Raw genomic sequence first — 20703 nt, 5'->3', positions numbered from 1 at the left:
TCCTATGTATCATTTCCTAGCATAGTTATTGTCCTAACTTTTTTTAACATCAGCACACAAAGGCCACTTGCATATGTTCATGTAGCAGGTCATAGCTGGAGCTAAGACCTTAGGGGAGCCTGCCTGGCTTTCAGAGCACCTTCAAGAACACCATGCTCCCCACCCTAGCCTCCTCGGCTTGCTTGCCCTGAAGGAATTGCAGAGCTGGGCTGCAGCTCTTGCCTAGAGTGTGCAAGGCCCTGGAGTTCCATCCTCAGTACTAAAATGAAAACAAAGCAAAAGCAAAACAAAAACCAAGCCTGGGTGGTGGTGCACACCCTTAATCCCAGCACTCAAGAGGCAGAGGCAGGCGGATCTCTGAGTTGTAGGCCAGCCTAGTCTATAGAGCAAGTTCCAGGACAGCCAGGGCTACACAGAGAAACCCTGTCTTGTAAAAAAAAAAAAAAAAAATCCCAAACCTGACAACTGTGGCAGTGGCAATGGCCACTCTGTCCTGGACTGTTGGTGGGACCACAGAAAAGCTTGTGGAGAGAGGTACCACGAGCACCCTGCAGCTGCTTCAGACTGACTAAGTGTTCCTGGTGACTCCACAGCCCCCACGGTCACTCACCTTCCGTCTTCCCTCCTCCACTAAGGGGCTGTCAGGAAGCATCAACTTCAGAAAGTCATCTTTGGATAAGACATGCTGAGTTTCCGAAACAGCGTCTCCCACCACTGCCGGATGCTGAGTGGCTGTGGACATCATGTCCATCTCGCCATATATCCTGATGGAATAAACCAGAATATAGGCTCAGAGGAGCTGCGGCCTACCTAGGAGACGCCCGTTGGTGGTCAGATGAAGGTCCAGGAAACGTTTGAAGACTGAGGAGACAGTCCAGTATGAGGACCTGAGTTCAATCTCCCAGAACCCAGATAAAAAAAAGTCAGGTATGGTGGTATTCTTGGCACTGGGAAGGCAGAGCAAGCAGACCCACAGGGGCTCACTGGTCAGCCATCTTGGTAGCTCCTAATCAGCAAGCTCCAGGCCAGTGACAGATACTGTCTCAAAAACCACAGTGGGGCTGGGTGGTGGCGGCGCACGCCTTTAATCCCAGCACTCCAGAGGCAAAGTCAGGCAGATCTCTGTGAGTTCGAGGCCAGCCTGGTCTACAGCGTGAGTTCTAGGACAGCCAGAGCTGTTACACAGAGAAACCATCTTGACAGACAAACAAACAAACAATCACAGTGGTGGGTAGAGCCTGAGGCCTATCAGCCAAGGTTATTCTCTGGTACACACACACACACACACACACACACACACACACACACACACTCACACTCACACACACAAACACAGGGGGGTTCTCAGCTCTGACAATTCACTGTAGTTGTGTGTATGTGCCATCCCCACATCATCTCACATCTGAAATGAGCTTAAATATAGTTAGATTTCTGAATAATTCAGAGACAACTCAGATCTACTAAGCCCAAGATGAAAACACTACCAACTTTAAAACAATGCACACTTCACTCCTAAACTGTGTCAGAAAGCAGCTTCCATACTCCTGAGACACCGTTAGGAACTGTAGCAACATGCACCCTCCCTGAGGCCGGACAGCAGGACCCCAAGGCTGCCAAAGAGAGAAGGTTGCCCCAGGTGGCCTGGGTTTAAGAGAAAATGGCTGAGGCATGAGCTAAGCAGGTTTTATTATTGGTGACTTAACAAAGCTGTTTGGATAAATAAAGCCACTGTCTTCCTTAATTACAAGGATGTGAAGATGTATGTATAAGCTACAAAAGCCTGCCATGTTGAATTACTGTGTTCAGGTCCTTCCCATGACCGACTGGGGAGTTACTTTGGAAAGGTCTGTGGTCAAAAACATGATCTGAGCAGCCAGACACTCTCAGGGACTCGGGATAATCAGGCTGGATGATCTGTGCTATACAACTGTAAACATAAGGCTCAGGAACTGGCTGCCCACAGCAGGGAACTACAGAGGGTGACCCTCAGGTCAGTGTAGCATTGACATGCCTGTTTCAGTGAAATACTACCTCATCACAGTGAGACGGCTCATTGGGGAGTGAGAGGAAGGAACATACCAGGGCCTGTTCATAGTGACTAGGCCTTGTGGGAAACTCTCTGTGGCTTTCTGCTTGTCCTTCCCCACCTTGAAGTTCAGGTGATGCTGACAATGTGAACAGACGGGCTGGGACAGTAGCTTTCCAGACCTTTCAGATGTGACTGGAAGGGACCAGGCTTGTGTGATGACAGGGTATGAGAAGGGGGCCACCAGAACCCCAAAACCTTGGGGACTTTTGCAGATGGGCCTTCTAGGGAAAGAGCCATACATGGCTTTTAGGAACAGCATGTCCAAGAAGTACTTGACTCTGGGTCCCAATACTAGGGCTGGAAAGTGCTCAAGATCATCATGCCCTATTTGATTTGGGGGAGACACAGAAAAACCCCCAGGTTTCACCAACAGCTGCAGTGTGGAGAAACCAAACCAAACCAAACCATGATCGTACAGCTTACAGAGAATGCTTCTAGCTTCTATGGGATAAGAACCACCAGCATTCTCTGCTAAACTAATTCTGGAAAAATGTGTTCAACTATGTGCCATAAACATGCTCCAAAGGTTTATTCTGTGCTGGTCACTGTGACTACACAGGGACCCTGGATGACCCCTAGTCGGAATGTATAGACATATATGCATGTAGGAAGTATACAGAAGGTGCAAAGAAGAGCCCACCTGGGCGGAGCTGGCCGGGCAGGGGCTCAGAAGGCTGTTGGCGGGAAGCAGGGCCACACTCAGGTACCAGGCATGATTGCTCCTCTGCTTATATTATTTTTAAAAACAGGATACTTTGGGCAAAAGCCATGACAGAAGGCTCTATAGCACAATTTTAAAGTAACTAGTGATCTCCCTCGCTTCCTCCCTTCCTTTCTGGTGGTGTATGCACGTCTATGCAGCATTTGTGTGTGTGAAGGTTTAGGTCAGACGCTGATATTGAGATGTCTTTTTCTGTAGCTCCCCCATCTTAGTTTTTGAGACAGGATCTCCTGCTGAACCCGAAACTCACTGTTTTGCCTGGGGATCCCTGAGAACACCTGTCTTCACCTGTCAGAGCTGGGATTACAGGTGAATGCTACCACTCCTACCTCTTACACAGGCGTGGGAGTCCAGCGAGAACCACATTTGCTGAGCCATCCCCCAGGCCCACTGGTAATTTCGGAGCTATGAACTTCTCCCAAAGAAAGCAAACTGAGGTTTGATGTTATGCACAAGGGGGTACTGCCAGTGCTTGATTCACAGCGGTGCTAGCCCCATGGCTGTCTGGCAGCTTCCTGAATGGCTCTTACAGTACAGGTAGGTGGTACTCTGACAGGACTCAAAATCCAGCCTTGCAGTCCTGTACGGATGTCTTTCCTTAGAACCTGGGGGATGTGCCTTCAGCAATTATTCCTGACATGTGAACACACACGCGGGGCTGGAGTCCTACACTGACACAATGACCTGACATATCCACTCTGGGCTCAAGTCCTAGGAAGTGGGGGCAGGATGAACGGCCTCCACCGGCCCTCCCTCTAACACATGCCTGAGTATACACGTGGGAGAATGCCACTTGCCCCATACCATCGGGCCAGGGAGACTTCTTAGGCGAGGGGCTGCAGCAGGGACATGCTGGGCCCCACCTAGTATATGTGGAGTTGTTCCCCAGGGATGCCAACCCCTACCCTCAACACTCCTGTATGGCCCCTTTCCCTTGAAGTCAGTATGGGCCTACTCATAAACACACACACAGCCTGTGCCACACCCACCGGGGTTCCAACAATGCTTTCTGGAATTTATAAAAGGCTTGGGTTGAATTTCATAAAGTACCCAGAAGATGTATGACAGAACACCCATGCATGACAGAATACTCATACGTTTTCCTAACATTAGCAGTTATGTGAAAGGTACAGTAGAAATGCCCTTCTCAAACATTTTGCAACAAATTGACAGGATTCTCTCTATTCCAGGATTCCAGGGACAATTTAAGCACTAACACAAGGGTCAACTTAGAAACTATAAGCATGACAGTTGGTTTAATATGGGATCATTTAATCAGATGTCAGTGCTGGTTCACAAACCAAACCTTGACTCTGAAGTGTCTCCTTTAAGAGTCTCTGCACCCTCCCATAAGCTGTGCATTCACAGGCACACCCAGCCCATGCCTACACCATGGCAAGCTCACAGAGCAGAGCACACGATTCAGATCCTATGACACACAGTTTCTAAGGCTTCTTGGATGTTGTCAAACCTTCAGTTTTTCCTCCTTTTACACACACAAAGCATTCTCCCCCACCTGCCCATCAAAGCTCAAGAGTCCTACAAAACAATCAGGTAAAGTGTTTTTGCTTTTATGTTTTCTGACTGTGGAACTCATGCTGCCCTTGGCCTTGAGCTACCACAGAGTCTATGGCCGCACCATGGCCAGCTGTTACCATGACTCCACTGCAGGCAGGTTTTTGGATATAGAATCAAAGACAACAGAGTTTACATTTTTTTTAACATATAAAAGTCAAGGGCTGGAGAGATGGAGAGATGGCTCATCAAAGGGCTTGCCATCTCAAAGTGCAAGCTGGACAGTCTGAGTCAATCCCAGGAACCATTACGGTGGACGGAGAGAACCAACTCCACAGAGCTGTTCTCTGACCTCTAGCCACACGCCATGGCACCCCTCTCCACATCATCGTCACCGTCACCATCATCACCATCATCAAATGAAGACATCAAAGAGAGGAGCACAGATGTCAACATTTAAAGAGTTCAGAACAGAGGCTGGGAAATGGAGATGGTTCAGTGGGTAAAATGTTTGCCTTGTAAGCGCATGAACTTGAACTTCACCCCCAGCACCCAGGTAAGAAGCTGAACAAGGGGATCTGCACTTGTAATCCCTGTGTTGGGGAAGTGGACAGGAGGATCACTGGGGCTCAAGGGCTGGCCAGTCTCACCTACATGGTGAGTTCCAGGTCAATGACAGGCCCTGTCTCGAAGAAGGTAGATGGTGCCTGAAGAATATCATCAGAAGTCGTTCTCTGGATTCCACACGACTGTGTACAAATGTGCACGTGCACACACACACACTGTGCTGGCTAGTTTTATGTCAACTTGACACAAGCTATAGTCATCTGAGAAGGGGGAACTTCGACCGACAAAATGCCTCTATAAGATCAGGACATAGGCAAGCCTGTAGAGCATTTTTTTAATTAGTGATTGATGGGGAGGGTAGACCCACTGTGGTTGGGGTCAACCCTGGGCTGATGATCCTGAGTTCTATGAGAAAGTAGGCTGAGTAAGTCACGAGGAGCAAGCCAATAAGCAGCACCCCTCCATGGCCTCTGCCTCAGCTCCTGCCTCCAGGTGCCTGCCCTGTGTGAGTTCCTGTCCTGACCTCCTATAAGCCAAATAAACCCTCCCCTCCCCAACTTGCTTTGGTCATGGTGCTTTATCAGCAACAGTAACCTTTACTAGGACAGACAGACAGACAGACAGACACACACACACACACACACACACACACACACACAAACATTTCTTGACTGCCCTTTTCTAGAAACTGCTTCCTATAGTAGGAAGGGAGTAAGCGAATGCAATTGTCAATGTAACAGGAAGCCACTTACCTAGGGCATTCAGTGACTTCAGGATCCTCAGGTGGTGGGCTGCCTTCCGACTTTTTCCAGCCAATGACATACTTGTTTGCTGCCCCTTGTCTGTGGTAAGGCTTTGCCACAGCCCCGGGTACCTGCTGACCGCTATTGTGAGAAACGATGTAGACTTTGGAGCTGTCCAGAGACCCAGTGCTTTTGGAGCAGTGAGCAGAGGGGCTTCCTGAATGGTGAGAGCCACTGCGGAAAGAGACAAAGGTGACGCCGTCAGACACAGCAGTGACTTGTGGTCAGAGCTGGCCCTGGGCTGGGAAGGCAGGACAACCTCTCTACCACACATCTTGCTGGGTGCGAAGCCTCCCGTACAGAGGCTCCCCACATTCACATGTGGGCTCTCTTCTGGCAGGAACAACATGATAAACACAACTGTGTTGGGTGGTGGTGGCACAGCCTTTAATCTCAGAACTCAGAAGGCAGAGCCAGGCAGATCTCTGTGAGTTCGAGGCCAGCCTGGTCTACAGAGCGAGATCCAGGACAGGCACCAAAACTACACAGAGAAACCCTGTCTCGAAAAAATCAAAAACCAAAACCCCAAACAACAATAAAAGAAATAGAACTGGAGGGAAATACTACAGCGAAAGACAGGCAGGCAGGTAGCAGGGCTGCTCAGGGCCTAAAATTCCACCTCAGATGTCTGTGCCTTCAGTCTCATTATAGGTAGAAAAACTTAAGGCCAATGAGGAGCTTCAACCAGCTCCTCATGGACTTTCTAACCTCCTAACCTATCATAGTAACAGATGAGGTATTTGAGAAAATCCCTTCGACCACCTCTTCCTCTACCTATGAAAGGCATGTGCTCTGAAGGCAGTGTCCAAGGAGATCTCACTTGGCAGGAACACAGAATTCGCTGCCATACAGAGTCCCCGAGGGTCTCCTGACTCCTGACACCCGGTTTCTTACAAGTGTTCTGAACTTTGAAAAGATGCTACAGGGCTGCAAGACCCCCAGGTAGCTTTTATAGAATGGCCAACTTTTATCGGCTCCTGAGAAGAGGGTGGGTATCATCTAGGGAGTAGAATTCACGTGATCCCTGAATACAATGTCATCTAGCACTGAACTTACTTTCTTAAACAGAACCGGTAAAAAGCAGTCAGAATGTCTACTTGGCACACAACCCCCACACCCTCTGTTCCCTTGGCCCTGGAAACCAGGAGCCGGTTCTGGGCTCCATTCCCGTCCCTTGGCGTGGTGACTGTCACCACTGCTCAGCAGCCCAACCCAGCAGAGGCTCCAGCTGTCCTAAGCAGGGCCACCCTCAGCCATGGTATTTCAAAGCCAAGGACAGGTGAGAAGACATGTGGGTGGGGCGATGTGATTTTAACTCGTTAACTTGACTAGATCTGGACTCTCTGAGGCGACAGGTGTGCCTGAGGGTTGTTGAAGACCCACCCTCAATGTGGCCAGTACCATCCCACAGAGTGGGTTCTGGACTGATTAAAAAGGAGAAAGTGAGCTGAGCACCAGCGTTTGTCTGCTTCCGGACTGCAGAGGCACTGTGACAGGGGCTTTGTTCTTATGTCACCATCCCCCCACCATGATGGACCGTACCCCTCAAACCACGAGACAAAATCAACGCCTCTCCTTAAGCGGCCTCTGTTACGGACTTTATCACAGCAAGGAGAAAAGAAATAGCAGCACAGGGACTTCTCAGGGAGACTTGTGCCTTCTGAATACACCAGACAGAGCCCTTCTCACCCGGGAACAGCAACGACCGGGCCTGCAGGTGCCAATCAGTTTTAGCCATGAGGCTCACAGGCTGAAAGGCTGTCACATGGAGGCTAAATATAAGGAATCCAGTGTCAGGCAATGTCACTTGGCCAAGCAGAGCCTCAACAGTTCAAGATGTTGGGGTTACATGAGGCAAAGTGACACAGAAAGTCCCCCTTGGTTAAATGAACCGATGAGGGTGTCCTTTACCCCACTATACACAGCATTCATGGGAGCCACTGTCCTTCAGTAATGTCCAAGGGAGGGCGGGGAGCTCTGGGGAAGACTCTGTGAGCACTGCTCAGGAGCACAGGCCTGTTGAGAGCTTGCAGGCACCAGCTCCTGGACATGCCTATCAGTCCTAGTCCTAAGACTATCCCATTATGGTCTGTCCAGTCCTGCTCTGTGGCTGGAAGCTCTGAGAAGCCTGGGGGTGACCCAGAGCCCGGTGCAAATGTCGGTGGAAGTCACACTGCCTGATTAAATCCCAGCCACAGACATAAGGACACACACGTTCTTCTCTGAGTTTTTGAAGAGAATGCAGACATCTAAGATTATCAGTTTTAAAACCAATATATAGATGTCTATCAAGCAGGAATACAAAACTACACACAGACATGTATTCTCCATCTATATTTAGAATACAATTCCCTTATATTTAGCTCCCCCTCACCCCCAGCACTGAGCTATTCACCAGAGCCTCGAGCTATTTCAAATTTTCAACCAGAATCTCACTAAAATGTCCAAGCTGACCTTTAACTGACTATATGTCCCAGACTAGCCTTGATTAGCCTGAGTATTATAGGCCTGCACCATCAAGCCCAGTCAGCTAACTCTTCATTTAAAAACCCCAACGGGGTGCTGGAAAGACGGCTCGGCATTTAAGCATGTTTACTGCTCTTCCAGAAGATCTGAGTTTGGTTCCCAGCACCTATACCAGATGGCTTACAAGTACCTATAACTCCAGCTCAAGAGGATCCAACTCCCTTTTCTGGCCTCTGTGGGCACTACACTATGTGCACATACTCATACGTAGACCCTAAACCAAAATTCCAGCTGAATATTAATAGTCACACAAGAAACCTCAAGTCTGGCCTGTCATCAGGCTTTAGGGGCAGGGATGGTTTGCTGGTGCTCACAAGGGGGTGGGGTGGGTTCCGGATGAGGAACCTACTGCTCTGTCTTCCCTTTCCCAGGGTCCCCAACTGTTTTCTGACAGACATGGTGAGATGATGTTGTATCTATAAATGAGTTATGCTGTATTCACAGTTAACCTGAGATACAGGTGGCCTGCAGGGTGGACATGGCTGATAAACACTGAAGATTATCCAGCTTGCAGCTCTTATCAGAAGATATCAGGGTCACAGGCTGAGCTGGGAGAGAGAAGTGACATGACCCTCAAATTTAAAGGGAGAATAAGATCACTAGGACATGACTAAACATGTATGCCTCCATAACAGAGTTTTGGAGGCAAAAGCTCCCTGGGAGGTCAGACAATCGGGTAGTCAGCAGAAGCCAGCTTCAGGCCCCATCCTTACTGCTCCAGGCAGGAGTAGGTGCAGCATGGCCCATGTTGGCTCACCTGGAGTGAGATGAGATCTCACTGAGGTCACCCATGCTGCCCTCCGCAGCACTGGTGGAGATGGCAGAGGCATAGCCATGCAGGGTATACATCTTGGAAGGTTCATCATCAGCTCCTGAGACATCAGTAGCGTCCACCCACTGTTCGGCTCGGCTGTGGATCAGGGACCTGCTGCCCGTCAGATGCACGGGGCCAAGGATGGTGGCTGGCATGCACGGCGTGGTGTCGATGCCACTGTCCGTGGAGGCACCTTTGATGTAGGTCAGTCCCAGCAGCTCAGGGTCCATCAGGTCCCCTGACCCAAAATGCTTGTCATCGCTGTTGCTGGATGTGTTACTGGAGAGAGTGTTGCTGCTGGAGTGACTGGAGCAGCTCTTATCCCCGATCTGGAGAAGAGGACAGACAGACAATGGCTTTTGGGTAAACCCCTAGGCACTGCTCTCCCCAAACACTAGGCTATAGCCAGGGCCTGGGTTGAATTCTGTGTGCTCCTGGTGCTGTCAACAGAAACATGGCTTTTCTCCACAATACCCTAGTCGTGTGTGTGTGTGTGTGTGTGTGTGTGTGTGTGTGTGTGTGTGTGTGTGTGTAATAGTGGTCAGCCTCCCTTTTGTTTCCCAGGATGCCAGTCTATTTTCTTTTAGAGACAGCATCTCTGACTTTCACTTGGAACTTGCTGATTCAGTAGGCTGGCTGGGAAGCCCCAGGGACCTGCCTGTTTCTGCCTCCCCAGGGCTGGGATTACCAGTGTACATCACCACACCTGTTTTTAAATGGGTGCTAGGGACTGAACTCAGCTTCACATGTTCATACAGCAGCTACTTTACCCACTGAGTCATCTCTCTAGTCCACCAGCCTGGCCTCACGCAGGGGTCTTGCCTCCTGCCTCCTGTCGTCACTGTCATGAGCTCAGCATGCTCTCTCTGGTCAACCACAGGGGTGTAACACACAAAAGTAGGGTCACACATCACTGAGAAGGATTATATAGACTAGGAAGGATGTAAAAATTAGGTAGAGGAGATCAGGCATTCACATTTACAGCCAATTTACAGCCATGTACAGCCAATACAGCATTTCTCTTAAAAGTTCCAGTGCCAGCTCAAGTTTGGGGAAGGAGACCCAGGTTTGAGTTATAATGGTAGAACAGCTGGTTAGACCCTGGAAGCTTTCTGAGCTTACGGTGCCATATGGTTCTTGTGCAGAGAAGCGCTCTGAAGCTATGACGTACCCTGCAAACAAGCATGTAGGCTCTTGGGAGGCTAAAGCCGAATGATGTCCCAAGAGAGGAGATTCCAGAATACACCTGTTTGAAAAGCACTCCATGCTTTGGGTCTCCGGAAGACCAATGGCAAACACCACAGAAGACAGGTCTCCTTCTGTCCACTGTGCTCAGGCCGACTCAGCTCTTGTCACAGCCCGAGAGCCAGCAGGACCAGGCTTTGGAGCCAGGACAATGTACCCTACCCAGGCATTTCCAAGGGGTGTGGCCATCTCTCTTTTCCTTCCAGCCTACTGACCCTTATGCAAATCCTGGCCCTTAGGTTTGACCCTGGTCCTTCCACACTCTGTCTCCTTCTGACAAGAGCCATAGAGGTAGAAGTGAGTGGACTTGGGAAGTGACTCAACGCCAGGTCAGAGCTGTGGCTGTAGAAGAAATGCTGCATGCGGTTAAGGGAACTGTAATCCTCGCTGCTGACATGCCAAGGAGAGGGAGGAGCATTACCCAGAAGTCTGTAGGTTCCTTTCACCTGCACATTCTCAAAATGTACACAGGCAGCTCCTTTGTACTGGGTCTCACTGAAAGCTGTTTTCAAGACAGTCTCCTCCGAACTTGCCTCGTAGAGGCTACACAAGTCAGTGTGTGGGAACAGCAAGGAATGTGCGGGCAGCGGACTGCTAGCACCACGCACTCACTGTCAGCAGGCAGCTATGGTTACGGGACATCTCAGTGACGTCAGCGGAGGGATCTCACTGCAGTTCCCCTGGCCATAGACCTGTCTCCGTTTCCACTACTGCACTATCCCATTAAGTGAGTAATGACGAACTAATTAAACCTAGGGACAGGATTCAACACTATCACCTGGGACACTGAGACTCAGAGGGATGATGCACATGTTGCTTTGCCAGTAATCTGCTGTACGGCCTTTCTGTGAGTTCCTTCACAAACTGGGGAAATACAAATACAACTTTCTCATTTCCTTTCACTTTCTATCCTTGTCTATGAAGTGTCCTGTGTGGTGAACAACACACGCTTGATCACTGCCACAGGTGTGCCACCTACTGTGTGCTGGAAGGTGTTCATGTTCTCAATCACTGCCACAGGGGGGCTTGCCTGCCCTACTGTGTACTGGGATACACCCCACTGTACTGAGCATCACATGTGGGCACATGCGGGCCAACTGTGTGCTGGGGCACGTCCCACGCTCCCATGTGCTGCTGGCAAGCATGTCACTCTGCTGTGTGAGGTATGTAACCTATGTTCTTGGGTAACACAAACACACACACACACACACACACACACACACACACGGTGCCATACTGTGTGCTGAGCTGCACCTCACACTTTCAAGCATGGAACCACCATATGCAGTCCCACTGTGTACTGCGCGGCATCCTATGTTCTTGAGCACTGTGGACAAGTATGATTTACCACCCACTATGTGCTGACATACATCAGTCCTGGCTAGAAGAGTGACTGGCCATATGCAAACGACTTACATGAGATAGCTTGTTGGGGGAGTCTTTGCAGCTTCCATCCTTCTGCAGGGCTCTTTCCTTATAGGCACTCAGGACTTTGGAAGGTGGGCCATGCCATTTGGTTTCTGTGACATAAAGAGAGTTGAACCCCCAATTTCCAATGTTCGTAAGAGGAAGAAAAACAGGAATCTAACAGATAGTTTGGAACAATCAAGCAGGATAAGGAGGTTACAACTTCCCAGGTTACCAATGGATATACATGAGCCAGCAAAACCACAACCACAGAGGATCTATTTCTACAGGCATTATAACCACAATCATCTGAAGCCATACTACAACCACAGGCACCCTAGAACCACTCAGTCACCCCAGAACCAACCGGCCACCCACAGGCACTGACTCCCATGCTGGGAGAATCAGCCAAGCCTTCTGGCCTAGCTCACAGAGGAGCTTATTGAATATGGCTGACAAGTGAATTGTGGGTACAGTGGGAAGAAGTGCAAGTCAAGAGGAGCCTTGGAGGTCGGTTCCCCTGGGGTTCTGTGTTACCTGGAAGCCTGCCTCCTTCTATGATGTCCTCATGCTCCCTGGCTCCATCACACTCCCCAGGGCCTGGGCCCTGGTGCTCGAGCAGGAGAGGGGATGGGCACCTGCAAAGAAAGAGTCCAGCTGTTCTAAATGACACCACAAGCCAGCAGAGAATGGGGCTGTTGGCTTCGGCAGGGGCCAGGCACAAAATAGCTGTTGGTCCTATAGAGGCCATGGCTACCTATTGGCACTCTAGGCCTGAAGCCCTCCTCAGAAACAGTTCCCTAGCCAATGGAACTGCAGCATTCTGGCTGATCTCTCCAGAGAGATTGCTGTTTCACTCGGAGTTGACACAGTGCCTTCCAGACAGGCTTTAACATCTAAAGATATTGTCAGCTGCAAGAGGACGCAGGCTGTCCAGCTATGTGGAGCACAGAGATCTGTCTTTCTTTTGACTAATGCATGTGGTACTGATAGATTTGAAAAAAAATATATATATATTTTTTTGTATTTCAAGACAGGGTTTCTCTGTGTAGTTTTGGTGCCTGTCCTGGATCTCGCTCTGTGGACCAGGCTGGCCTCGAATTCAGAGATCCGCCTGGCTCTGCCTCTTGAGTGCTGGGATTAAAGGCGTGTGCCACCACTGCCCAGCGAAAAAAAATGCTTTTAAAGAAAAGAAATATAGATACCACCCAGATGGTCTTTGCCTTACAGAAACCTGCAAAAGGAAGATGAATCTTAGAAGAAAAGGAATTGAAGAAAATGTGTTTGTATTACAGTCTGATTCGTATGGATAGAATCCATGCTGTGGATCTTAAACTATACAAGGGTTTTCCATTCACATGAAAACAAACCACAACACCCTCCATGTGTAGCTTCATTTAGAAAAGGTGTTTGACATTTAGCTGTGGAGAGCTCTGTCTACCATCTAAGGTGATGAACCTGTCACCTGGGAAACAAGTGTCCACTTCTAAGCCCAAACTGGACAGAAGAATGCCTGGACTGAAGTTCTTCTCTGCACCTGAAGACAGTACCATGACTGCCTGCAGTCGGGGTCTTCCATGGACAGACATTTTCTGTCTACTCCAGTTTGAGGCCTCCATGGATGGGGATCTGTTCTGTTCACAAACCACCACAGATGGACTGGAGTCACCACAGAGCACAGCTAGGACATGACTGCTGCAGTATGGTCACTTCAAGAGTCCCACATAAGGTCAGTGTGTGTGTGTGTGTGTGTGTGTGTGTGTGTGTGTGTGTGTGTGTGTGTGTCTGTCTGTCTGTCTGTCTGTCTGTCTGTCCACAGGGTCTCCAGTTCTAACTACATTGCTGACTCCTGGGATATGACACAAATCACAAGGGCTACTGCCCAGGTGGCTTCTCCAACAGGAAGTGAAGATGCTTCAATGATAACCTCACGTCTCTGGCTCTGAGGCGCTGTCTCTTGCTATCAACTTAAGTAAGGGGGACTTTCTGAGAGTTCCTGCCCACAAAGTCCTCAGCTCTTCACTCTTGTGTTCAGAAGTCATTCCCACGTCGCAAAGAAAGCAGGGTTTTAGAAAGACTAGAGAATATCATGTCCACAGAAATGGAGTTTCCTAGCTGGATGTGGTGGCACACGCCCGCTGTCCCAGCACCTGAGAGACTGACAGAGGTGGACTGTCACACACTAGAAACCAGCTTGGGCTATAATGCAAGGCTGATTCAAGCAAAAGAAACGGTACTTCCTAGCCTGGGCCTGGCACTTACTGCCAAGTGCCTGTTACTTTTACATTCCTCAGGTGGTCTTCCATGCAACCCCCACACAGGGAATGCTTTTGAACAAATCTCAGGCATAGGTACAGGCTCCCCCGGGGAAACAGAAAAGCAGGAAGGAGTCATACCCATCATAGCCCACTTGTGGTCTCCAGGGTCCACTCCCAGCCGGTCCTGGGTCGCTGGATGATGACTGGTTGCTGGGAGAACTTCTGCAAGGGGAGAAAGAACAGCATCAGTGTTGTGGACATCAGACATCGCCAGGCCAGCCCACCTGTCTGACTCGAGCCGGTTACAAACAAATTCGCTGGGTCCGTGACAAAGAGCCAATCAATCACATTGCAATGTGAAATGCAACCAATCATGGACAGAATATCTAAGAACCAGCAACCCATCCCAGGAAGGAGATGTGGTGAGGTGGGCATCTGCTGTCTGAAGATGACAATGACAGCTCCAGAGGACAGAAGCAGGGACACAGCTGGAGCATACAGCAGAGCAGCACTCACAGCTGTTACAAGGAGCTTAATGCCAGCCACGTCTGGGTCAGCAGAGAACAAAGCAGGAATTCAGCAAATCCACTGACTTTCACACAGCCACCACATGTAATTCTACAGATCTTCTCCCAAATATTTGTGAAAACTCACTTGATAGGGATAATGCTAGCCAGGATTCCCTCTGGAACTGGGTCACTCTGGTTTCCTATGTGATTCTTGAAACTCTGTTTAATTAAGGGAGGTTCTGCTGACTCCTGCTCAGGTGTTGCTGGCTGTGGGCCTTGCCCTGCAGCCTGGGCGCCTTCAGAGCATGGACAGTGGGTTACAAGCCCCATGATCTTCAAGTAACGAGGCTTTGCAGCCCAGATGAGTTAATTAACGTTAAGTTAAAAGACTCCTACACTTCCTGGGAGAATTAGAGGAGGCAGAAAGGGCTACACATTTTGATAATTCTGGTAAATATATCTGTAAGTTTACAGTGTGCTGTGCCTGGTTCTAAGCTTCTCGCTGATGCTGATATGGTCAGTCCTTAGAAGGGCTGGCCAGCATCTGCAACCTTCTCGTTATCTTCCAGACAAGGGAAGTAGATCAGAGAGGCCCAGGGGACAGTGTATCAGTTAAGTAAGACCCTAGCTCCCAGTGTGTGCTGACAAGTCTACCAGACCAGATCCTGGCAGGGAGCAGCTGTCCAAAGTAAAGACATACATCTCTATGTCACATGGAAGTTTCCAGATAGGCATTACAAACGGAATTCACTGTTCTCAAACACAATCTATGCAAGTGAGGTGCTCTGAACTCTCATCACCTTCTCATGTTATTGGATTTAATTTTTTTTTTTTTTTTTTTTTTTTTTTTTTTTTTTGGTTTTTCGAGACAGGGTTTCTCTGTGCAGCTTTGCGCCTTTCCTGGAACTCACTTGGTAGCCCAGGTTGGCCTCGAACTCACAGAGATCCACCTGGCTCTGCCTCCCAAGTGCTGGGATTAAAGGCGTGCGCCACCACCGCCCGGCAGATTTAATTTTGAAAGGTGGATTCTTCCATTGAAAAAGCTATTATTGAGCCAGGCCTGATAGTAGGCTTGAGCCAGAGTAGGCTCCAGGGTGAGTTAAAGCTAGTCCAGGAACTCAGTGAGACCTTATCATTAGATTCATTTGGGTTCAGCTCACTTGGCTCGAGGTGAGGGAGAGGGGCACCACTTGAAGGCTTACATCCCTGCAGTGGAGAAGTCCCTGTTCACGTTTACGTTTGCTTTACTCATGCTCAAGTGCTCCTAGAAGTGCACTGAGAAGAGCTCTGGGTGTTTGGAGGGCCAGCCACCACAGAGGGCACAGACCTGGAGAAGACGGCAGGCAGTGGCCCCCGGGGGCAGAGGGCATCTGATATTATTATATCAGGAAAAGGCTGGACTCTAAGGGCCACTGTGCCCGAGGATACCTGATTGTCCTGCTTGTCCAAAGCTCACAACAAGCCATCAGAGAACCAGTCAGGCTGCACTTTTAATCTCTGGCCTGAGTTAGTGTCTAAGGAAGGCTGTGGGTATTACCTGGTGCCATCAGGCAGCTTCCTATCAAACGACGTGCTCCGGGGGATGGCGGCCTGGGCCTGTTGGAGCAATGGCTGGCACTGTAGACGGTCAGGTGTGCCTGGCACAGGTGAGGCTCTGGAAACTGGCTGTAGGGCAGGGGTGGGTACACGGTGCCACGTGGTGTTCCTCCTGAAGGGTGTCTTGTACTCGCAGGGTGTGCCCTCACTGTCCAGCTTGTACTCCACCATGGGGATCCGGCAGAGCTCTGAACAACCCCTGTTGAGTCAAGAAGAGGTGGTGGGAAGGTAGCTTCTTGTAGGACGCCAGGAAAGGCCTGCTCACGGCTGAGCAGGTTCTCCTGGCAAGCATACCTGTGCTTGCTGGGGCTTAACTGGATGCCACCTAACATCTACCCCAAGAAGCATCCCTACCCATGGCGACTTTCCCTAGATGCTCCAAGCTGTTCAGCTGCTGTTTGGCTAACAGTCATAGATGGAGGCTCTAAAAGGCCCAATTGTGGCTTTCTTCTCTTTGCCAACATACTACAGGCTGGCTGGGATGGGAAGTGCTGCACGGTGGGAAGGACTAGAGCCCTTTGGATGCTGTGGGCTATTGTTAGTTGCTAGGCGTTTTCAAAGACCTTCTGTACTCCTCCAAGTGCTGCCTACTGTCACTGGACATCAAAGCCCAGAGAGGCTGCACACCTCACAGGATCACACAGCAGGGTCATGACCAGACCCAGGTGCTATGAATGTCCACAGAGCCAGACACACACAAGCCACTGTGCACCAGGACCCAGGCATCAGGGTGAATCGCCCAATTGGCCATGCTGGTCTAGCAGTCAGTAGCTGGAGGCGCTGCCCCTCTCTAGATAGTCAGCATAAAATTCCTATCCAGCCTTTGGAAGAGCTGCTCCAGGAACTCACGTCCACCAGCTGATGCTGGAGTAAAGCATGCTGGTTCCTTTCAAAAGCATTGCTGAGGAAGAGCAGGAGCTTAGCACCACCCAGGACATGCCCTGCACAGCCCAGAGGCTCAGCCAAGAGATGCCAGTATGGCCAACTGACAGAGTGAATGTGGAGGGTTAAGACACAGGGCTGCATAGAAAACAGGGCCCATGAAAAGTTCAAGCCTAGGCCCTGAGGTCCAAGGGGCAGGGGGCAACCAGAGGGACCTGGAGAATAAGCACAGGGCTCTTCAGTGTTCTGCAGAAAAGGGACTTGGGTGGTGGCACTGGGAAGAATGGGTGGAAAATGGGCAAAGGAGACTCGGCCTTACCACCTCTTACCAAATCCAGCTGCCCCCCAAGGCAGAGTGAGGACCACTTCCACCAGAAAGACAACAGATGCCAGTCCCCGGCCCGATGGAGAAGCTCCCTGACCAAGCCAAGGCTCAGAGAATGAGTAGGAGCCTCTGACCCCGACAAACATGATAACTAGGTCTTAAAGTTAAAAAAAAATATGGCCAGACAGTGGAATGGTAAACTGAGGCACTCTCCCAAAGAACTTAGTGGGGACAGATATGAGAAAATTCAAGGTAATCCCAAAATGCCCATCTTTCATCAAAAAGGAGGGAGGAAGGGCAAGGTAGGAAATCAGTAAGAAATACTATCAGAAAAGCCAAAATACCAGAACTAAAAGACACATCAAACTAGATTGGAAGGCCCACAGGGGACCAAGAGTCAACTCTACATACATCCTTGTAGAATTCAGATCCTGGGTCAAAGGCATGACCTGAGTGAACATGCTAAGAGACCTGGGTGGAGGGCTGGCCAGAGCTCTGCTCTCTACAGCCACGCTGGGAGGTACAAAGGGTAGTAATTCATGGAAGGCTTCCGTTTAACATCCTGGCTGGAAAGCATTCCTAGTTGCTCACTAGACCTTGATACTGGGCCCAGAGAGAACCACCAAAAAGAATGGCCTGGTTTGTGTCTCAGGAACCTGAGTAGGTGATGGTGCACCCTTGGAGGAGCAGCATGGGTGGGAAAACCCCTCCAAAGACGTACCCCTGTTGTCTTCAGGAGGAGAGGCTCTGAGCACCAGGACCCTCACCTCATTTCTCCCCTGCTGATTCCATCTCCATCCCCCAAAGCAGTTTGCTTCTTAACCTAGTTCATATCTCTGGATTTTCCAAGTTTGACAGTCAAATATTTAAGTTCAGATTTACACTGGATTGAATTGTTTCATTCTGCGTGAAATCTGAGGAAACATTACAAATTTTACCAAAGACTTTAGTTCGTGAGTGCTTTGCTATGTATCTAGATTCAACACCCCTCCTCGCCCCTCGAGACTGCCCATTCTTCCACATGGTCAACGACCCAACTGGAAATCACCAAATGGGACATGACAGTCGGAAGGCCCAGGAGCACTCAGAAGGCCCACAGTGTGTCTACTCTCACTGGCTGTGAGGAGCCACCTGGTGTGCAGGGGACCACAGGCTGTGTGTCTCTGTGGCTGTGCCTGCACGTCTGTTCTTCAGTTAGAAGAGGAGAGGAAATGGCAAGGCAGGTGGAGGAGAACAGGGTGGTCTACTTAATTCATGCCTGTGGACTCTAGCTGTCAACAGCACACTATAATTTCACTGGAATCCTGGGAGAAAAAACTTACATAAATGCATACTCACACCTAGAATTTGAGAGAAGTGTCGTGCATAAGATAGAGTAAGAAAAAGAGCACAATTATGTTTCTCCAAACAACTCAAAGAAAGTCATATGTAAAAGGTTTTTTTTAAAATGCCAAAAATCTGCAGGTTTTTTTTTTTTTCTCAGGCTGGAGAGGAAGCTCAGTCGATGAAGCACTCACTGTGCAAGCATCAGGAGCCAAATTCAATCCCTCAAACCTACACACAGTCCTGGAGGGTGGCATGCACCCGTAATCTCCATGCTAGGGAGGCAGAGACAGGCAGACCCCTAGGGCTCACCGGCCAGCTAGTCTAGCCAAGTCATTGCAGGTTCACTGAGAGACTCTGTCTCAAAAAAAAAAAAAAATGGTGAAGAGCAACTGAGACCTGACATGGATCTCTGGTTTCCACACACATGTGCATCCACATATACATGTATACCTGCACACATATAAATGTATACATGTGCACACATGTAATGCTATAAAGTGAAACTTTGAGAGTGCTAACTTTAAAGAACAAAGATCTAAAGATTTGCTTGACTTTCCGTGGCTAATATGTTAAACATCACAGACTGTCAACCTTAGCTCTGCTCCACAGGTCTGAGGAAAATCCTCACAGAATGCATATAGAAGAATTGCATGTTAGCCCTCAGAGATCCCCTTGCTTGCTGCAGAGGTGGATCTGTTAGAGCCTTGAACTCACCATCCCTGGTTGGCCTGGATGTGAAATGTCCCCACAGGTTTATGTGTTTGAATGCTTGATTCTCCAGGTGGTGGCGCTGTTCAGGGAGGTGGGGCCTAATAGAAGGACATGGATCTCTGGCACAGAGGCCTTGAGGTTAACAGCCCAGGCTCCACTTCCTGCCTACCTCTGCTTCCTATTCTGATGTGAGGAGTCCTAGAGCATCCTGCCATAGTACCTCAGGTGAGCCAAGATGACCCCTTCCTCCCTCAGGATGCACCGATCAGGTAGGGATTCTGTCAGAGTGATAAGAAAGTAACGAATATGTAATGGTCTCCAGAGACATCCTGGGTCCTCTGGATAACCTCTCTTAGACTACTGGAGATGGCATCCCACAAATCTATTTTACCAGGAGTGAAAGGCCAGCTGAGACCCAAATATGGCAAAAAGGCCTAACACAAAATGACATTTCTTAAGGGAGAAAAACAAAAGCTCTACTACTCTTGAGTGTAAGTGAAACACCTTTCAAGCACAGCCTGCACTCCTGTTTTCCTGGCACGGTACACATGTTCAGACACCAGTGCACGGCTTCCTTTCCACACACAGAACCCAGTCAACGGAGGGGTGCACACTGCCAGCATCAAGCACACTGCAAGCTTTCTTGCCAACGAGAGACCCGAAACTATGCTGGCCAAGGCTATGGGTGCGATCACTAGCATATCAACACACTGATTTCCTCTACAACACCCACAGACATCATCAACTTCAGGATCTAATTACCAGGCTAGGGAAGATCAACAGAAACCTCGCTTCTAGGTTAAAAATAAGATGATTTTAACATTTCCCCTCTCTCCAACAACTTTTCTGACTCGAATCTCATCACCATATACCCTGAAGGCACATACAACTGTAGGCCATGGTAACTGATGACGTGCTGGACAGAGTGTGGTGCTGCAGGTCTGCAGAGAACACACAGTTTCCTGGACTGGAACCTCAGAGAATCTTATATTTCGGTGCTGTATTCTGACGGACAATACTGATCTCACCACAGCAGACTTCTGGGGTAGTTTCACCCTGCACAAGAGGTGCTTGTTGACTAACTTCCTGACTTAACCACCTCAGAGGCGCTCCTGCTCTCTAACACTGGGCCTGGCTCTGTCATTTGCTTTTCTCACTGTTGGGACAGATACCTGAACAAAGCAACTTAAAGAAGCCTCCTCAAGGTGTGTCTTCCAGGCAACTCCACAGTCCTTCGAGTTGACAATCTTAACACTACCCTAGAGAAGATGCCTTGGGTCTACAGTGGCCCCACTTCCTGGCTTTGGACCGTATCTAGCCAAGAGGCGATGTCTGCTCCTGCTCACAGGTAATAGATACCCACGCTGACTGCCAATGTACACCATGGCTGCAGGTCCTAGTGTATCTTT

The 20703-nt window shown here is 49.4% G+C and overlaps 1 protein-coding gene across 1 annotated transcript in view; it reads right to left on the bottom strand.

Annotated features, from left to right (window-relative positions):
* Positions 1 to 20703, bottom strand: part of Sipa1l2 (signal induced proliferation associated 1 like 2) — a 92827-nt gene that overhangs the window by 27210 nt on the left and 44914 nt on the right. The window contains 7 exon segments of the mRNA XM_059263803.1: positions 611 to 764; positions 5645 to 5869; positions 8979 to 9364; positions 11697 to 11800; positions 12225 to 12325; positions 14084 to 14167; positions 15992 to 16249. Of these exon segments, the coding sequence (XP_059119786.1) occupies positions 611 to 764; positions 5645 to 5869; positions 8979 to 9364; positions 11697 to 11800; positions 12225 to 12325; positions 14084 to 14167; positions 15992 to 16249 (1312 nt within the window).

Source organism: Peromyscus eremicus, chromosome 5 (genome assembly GCF_949786415.1).
Source record: "Peromyscus eremicus chromosome 5, PerEre_H2_v1, whole genome shotgun sequence".
Lineage (NCBI taxonomy): Eukaryota > Metazoa > Chordata > Mammalia > Rodentia > Cricetidae > Peromyscus > Peromyscus eremicus.
The sequence above is the reverse complement of the archived record's forward strand: the minus strand, read 5'-3'. Positions and strand labels throughout refer to the sequence as shown.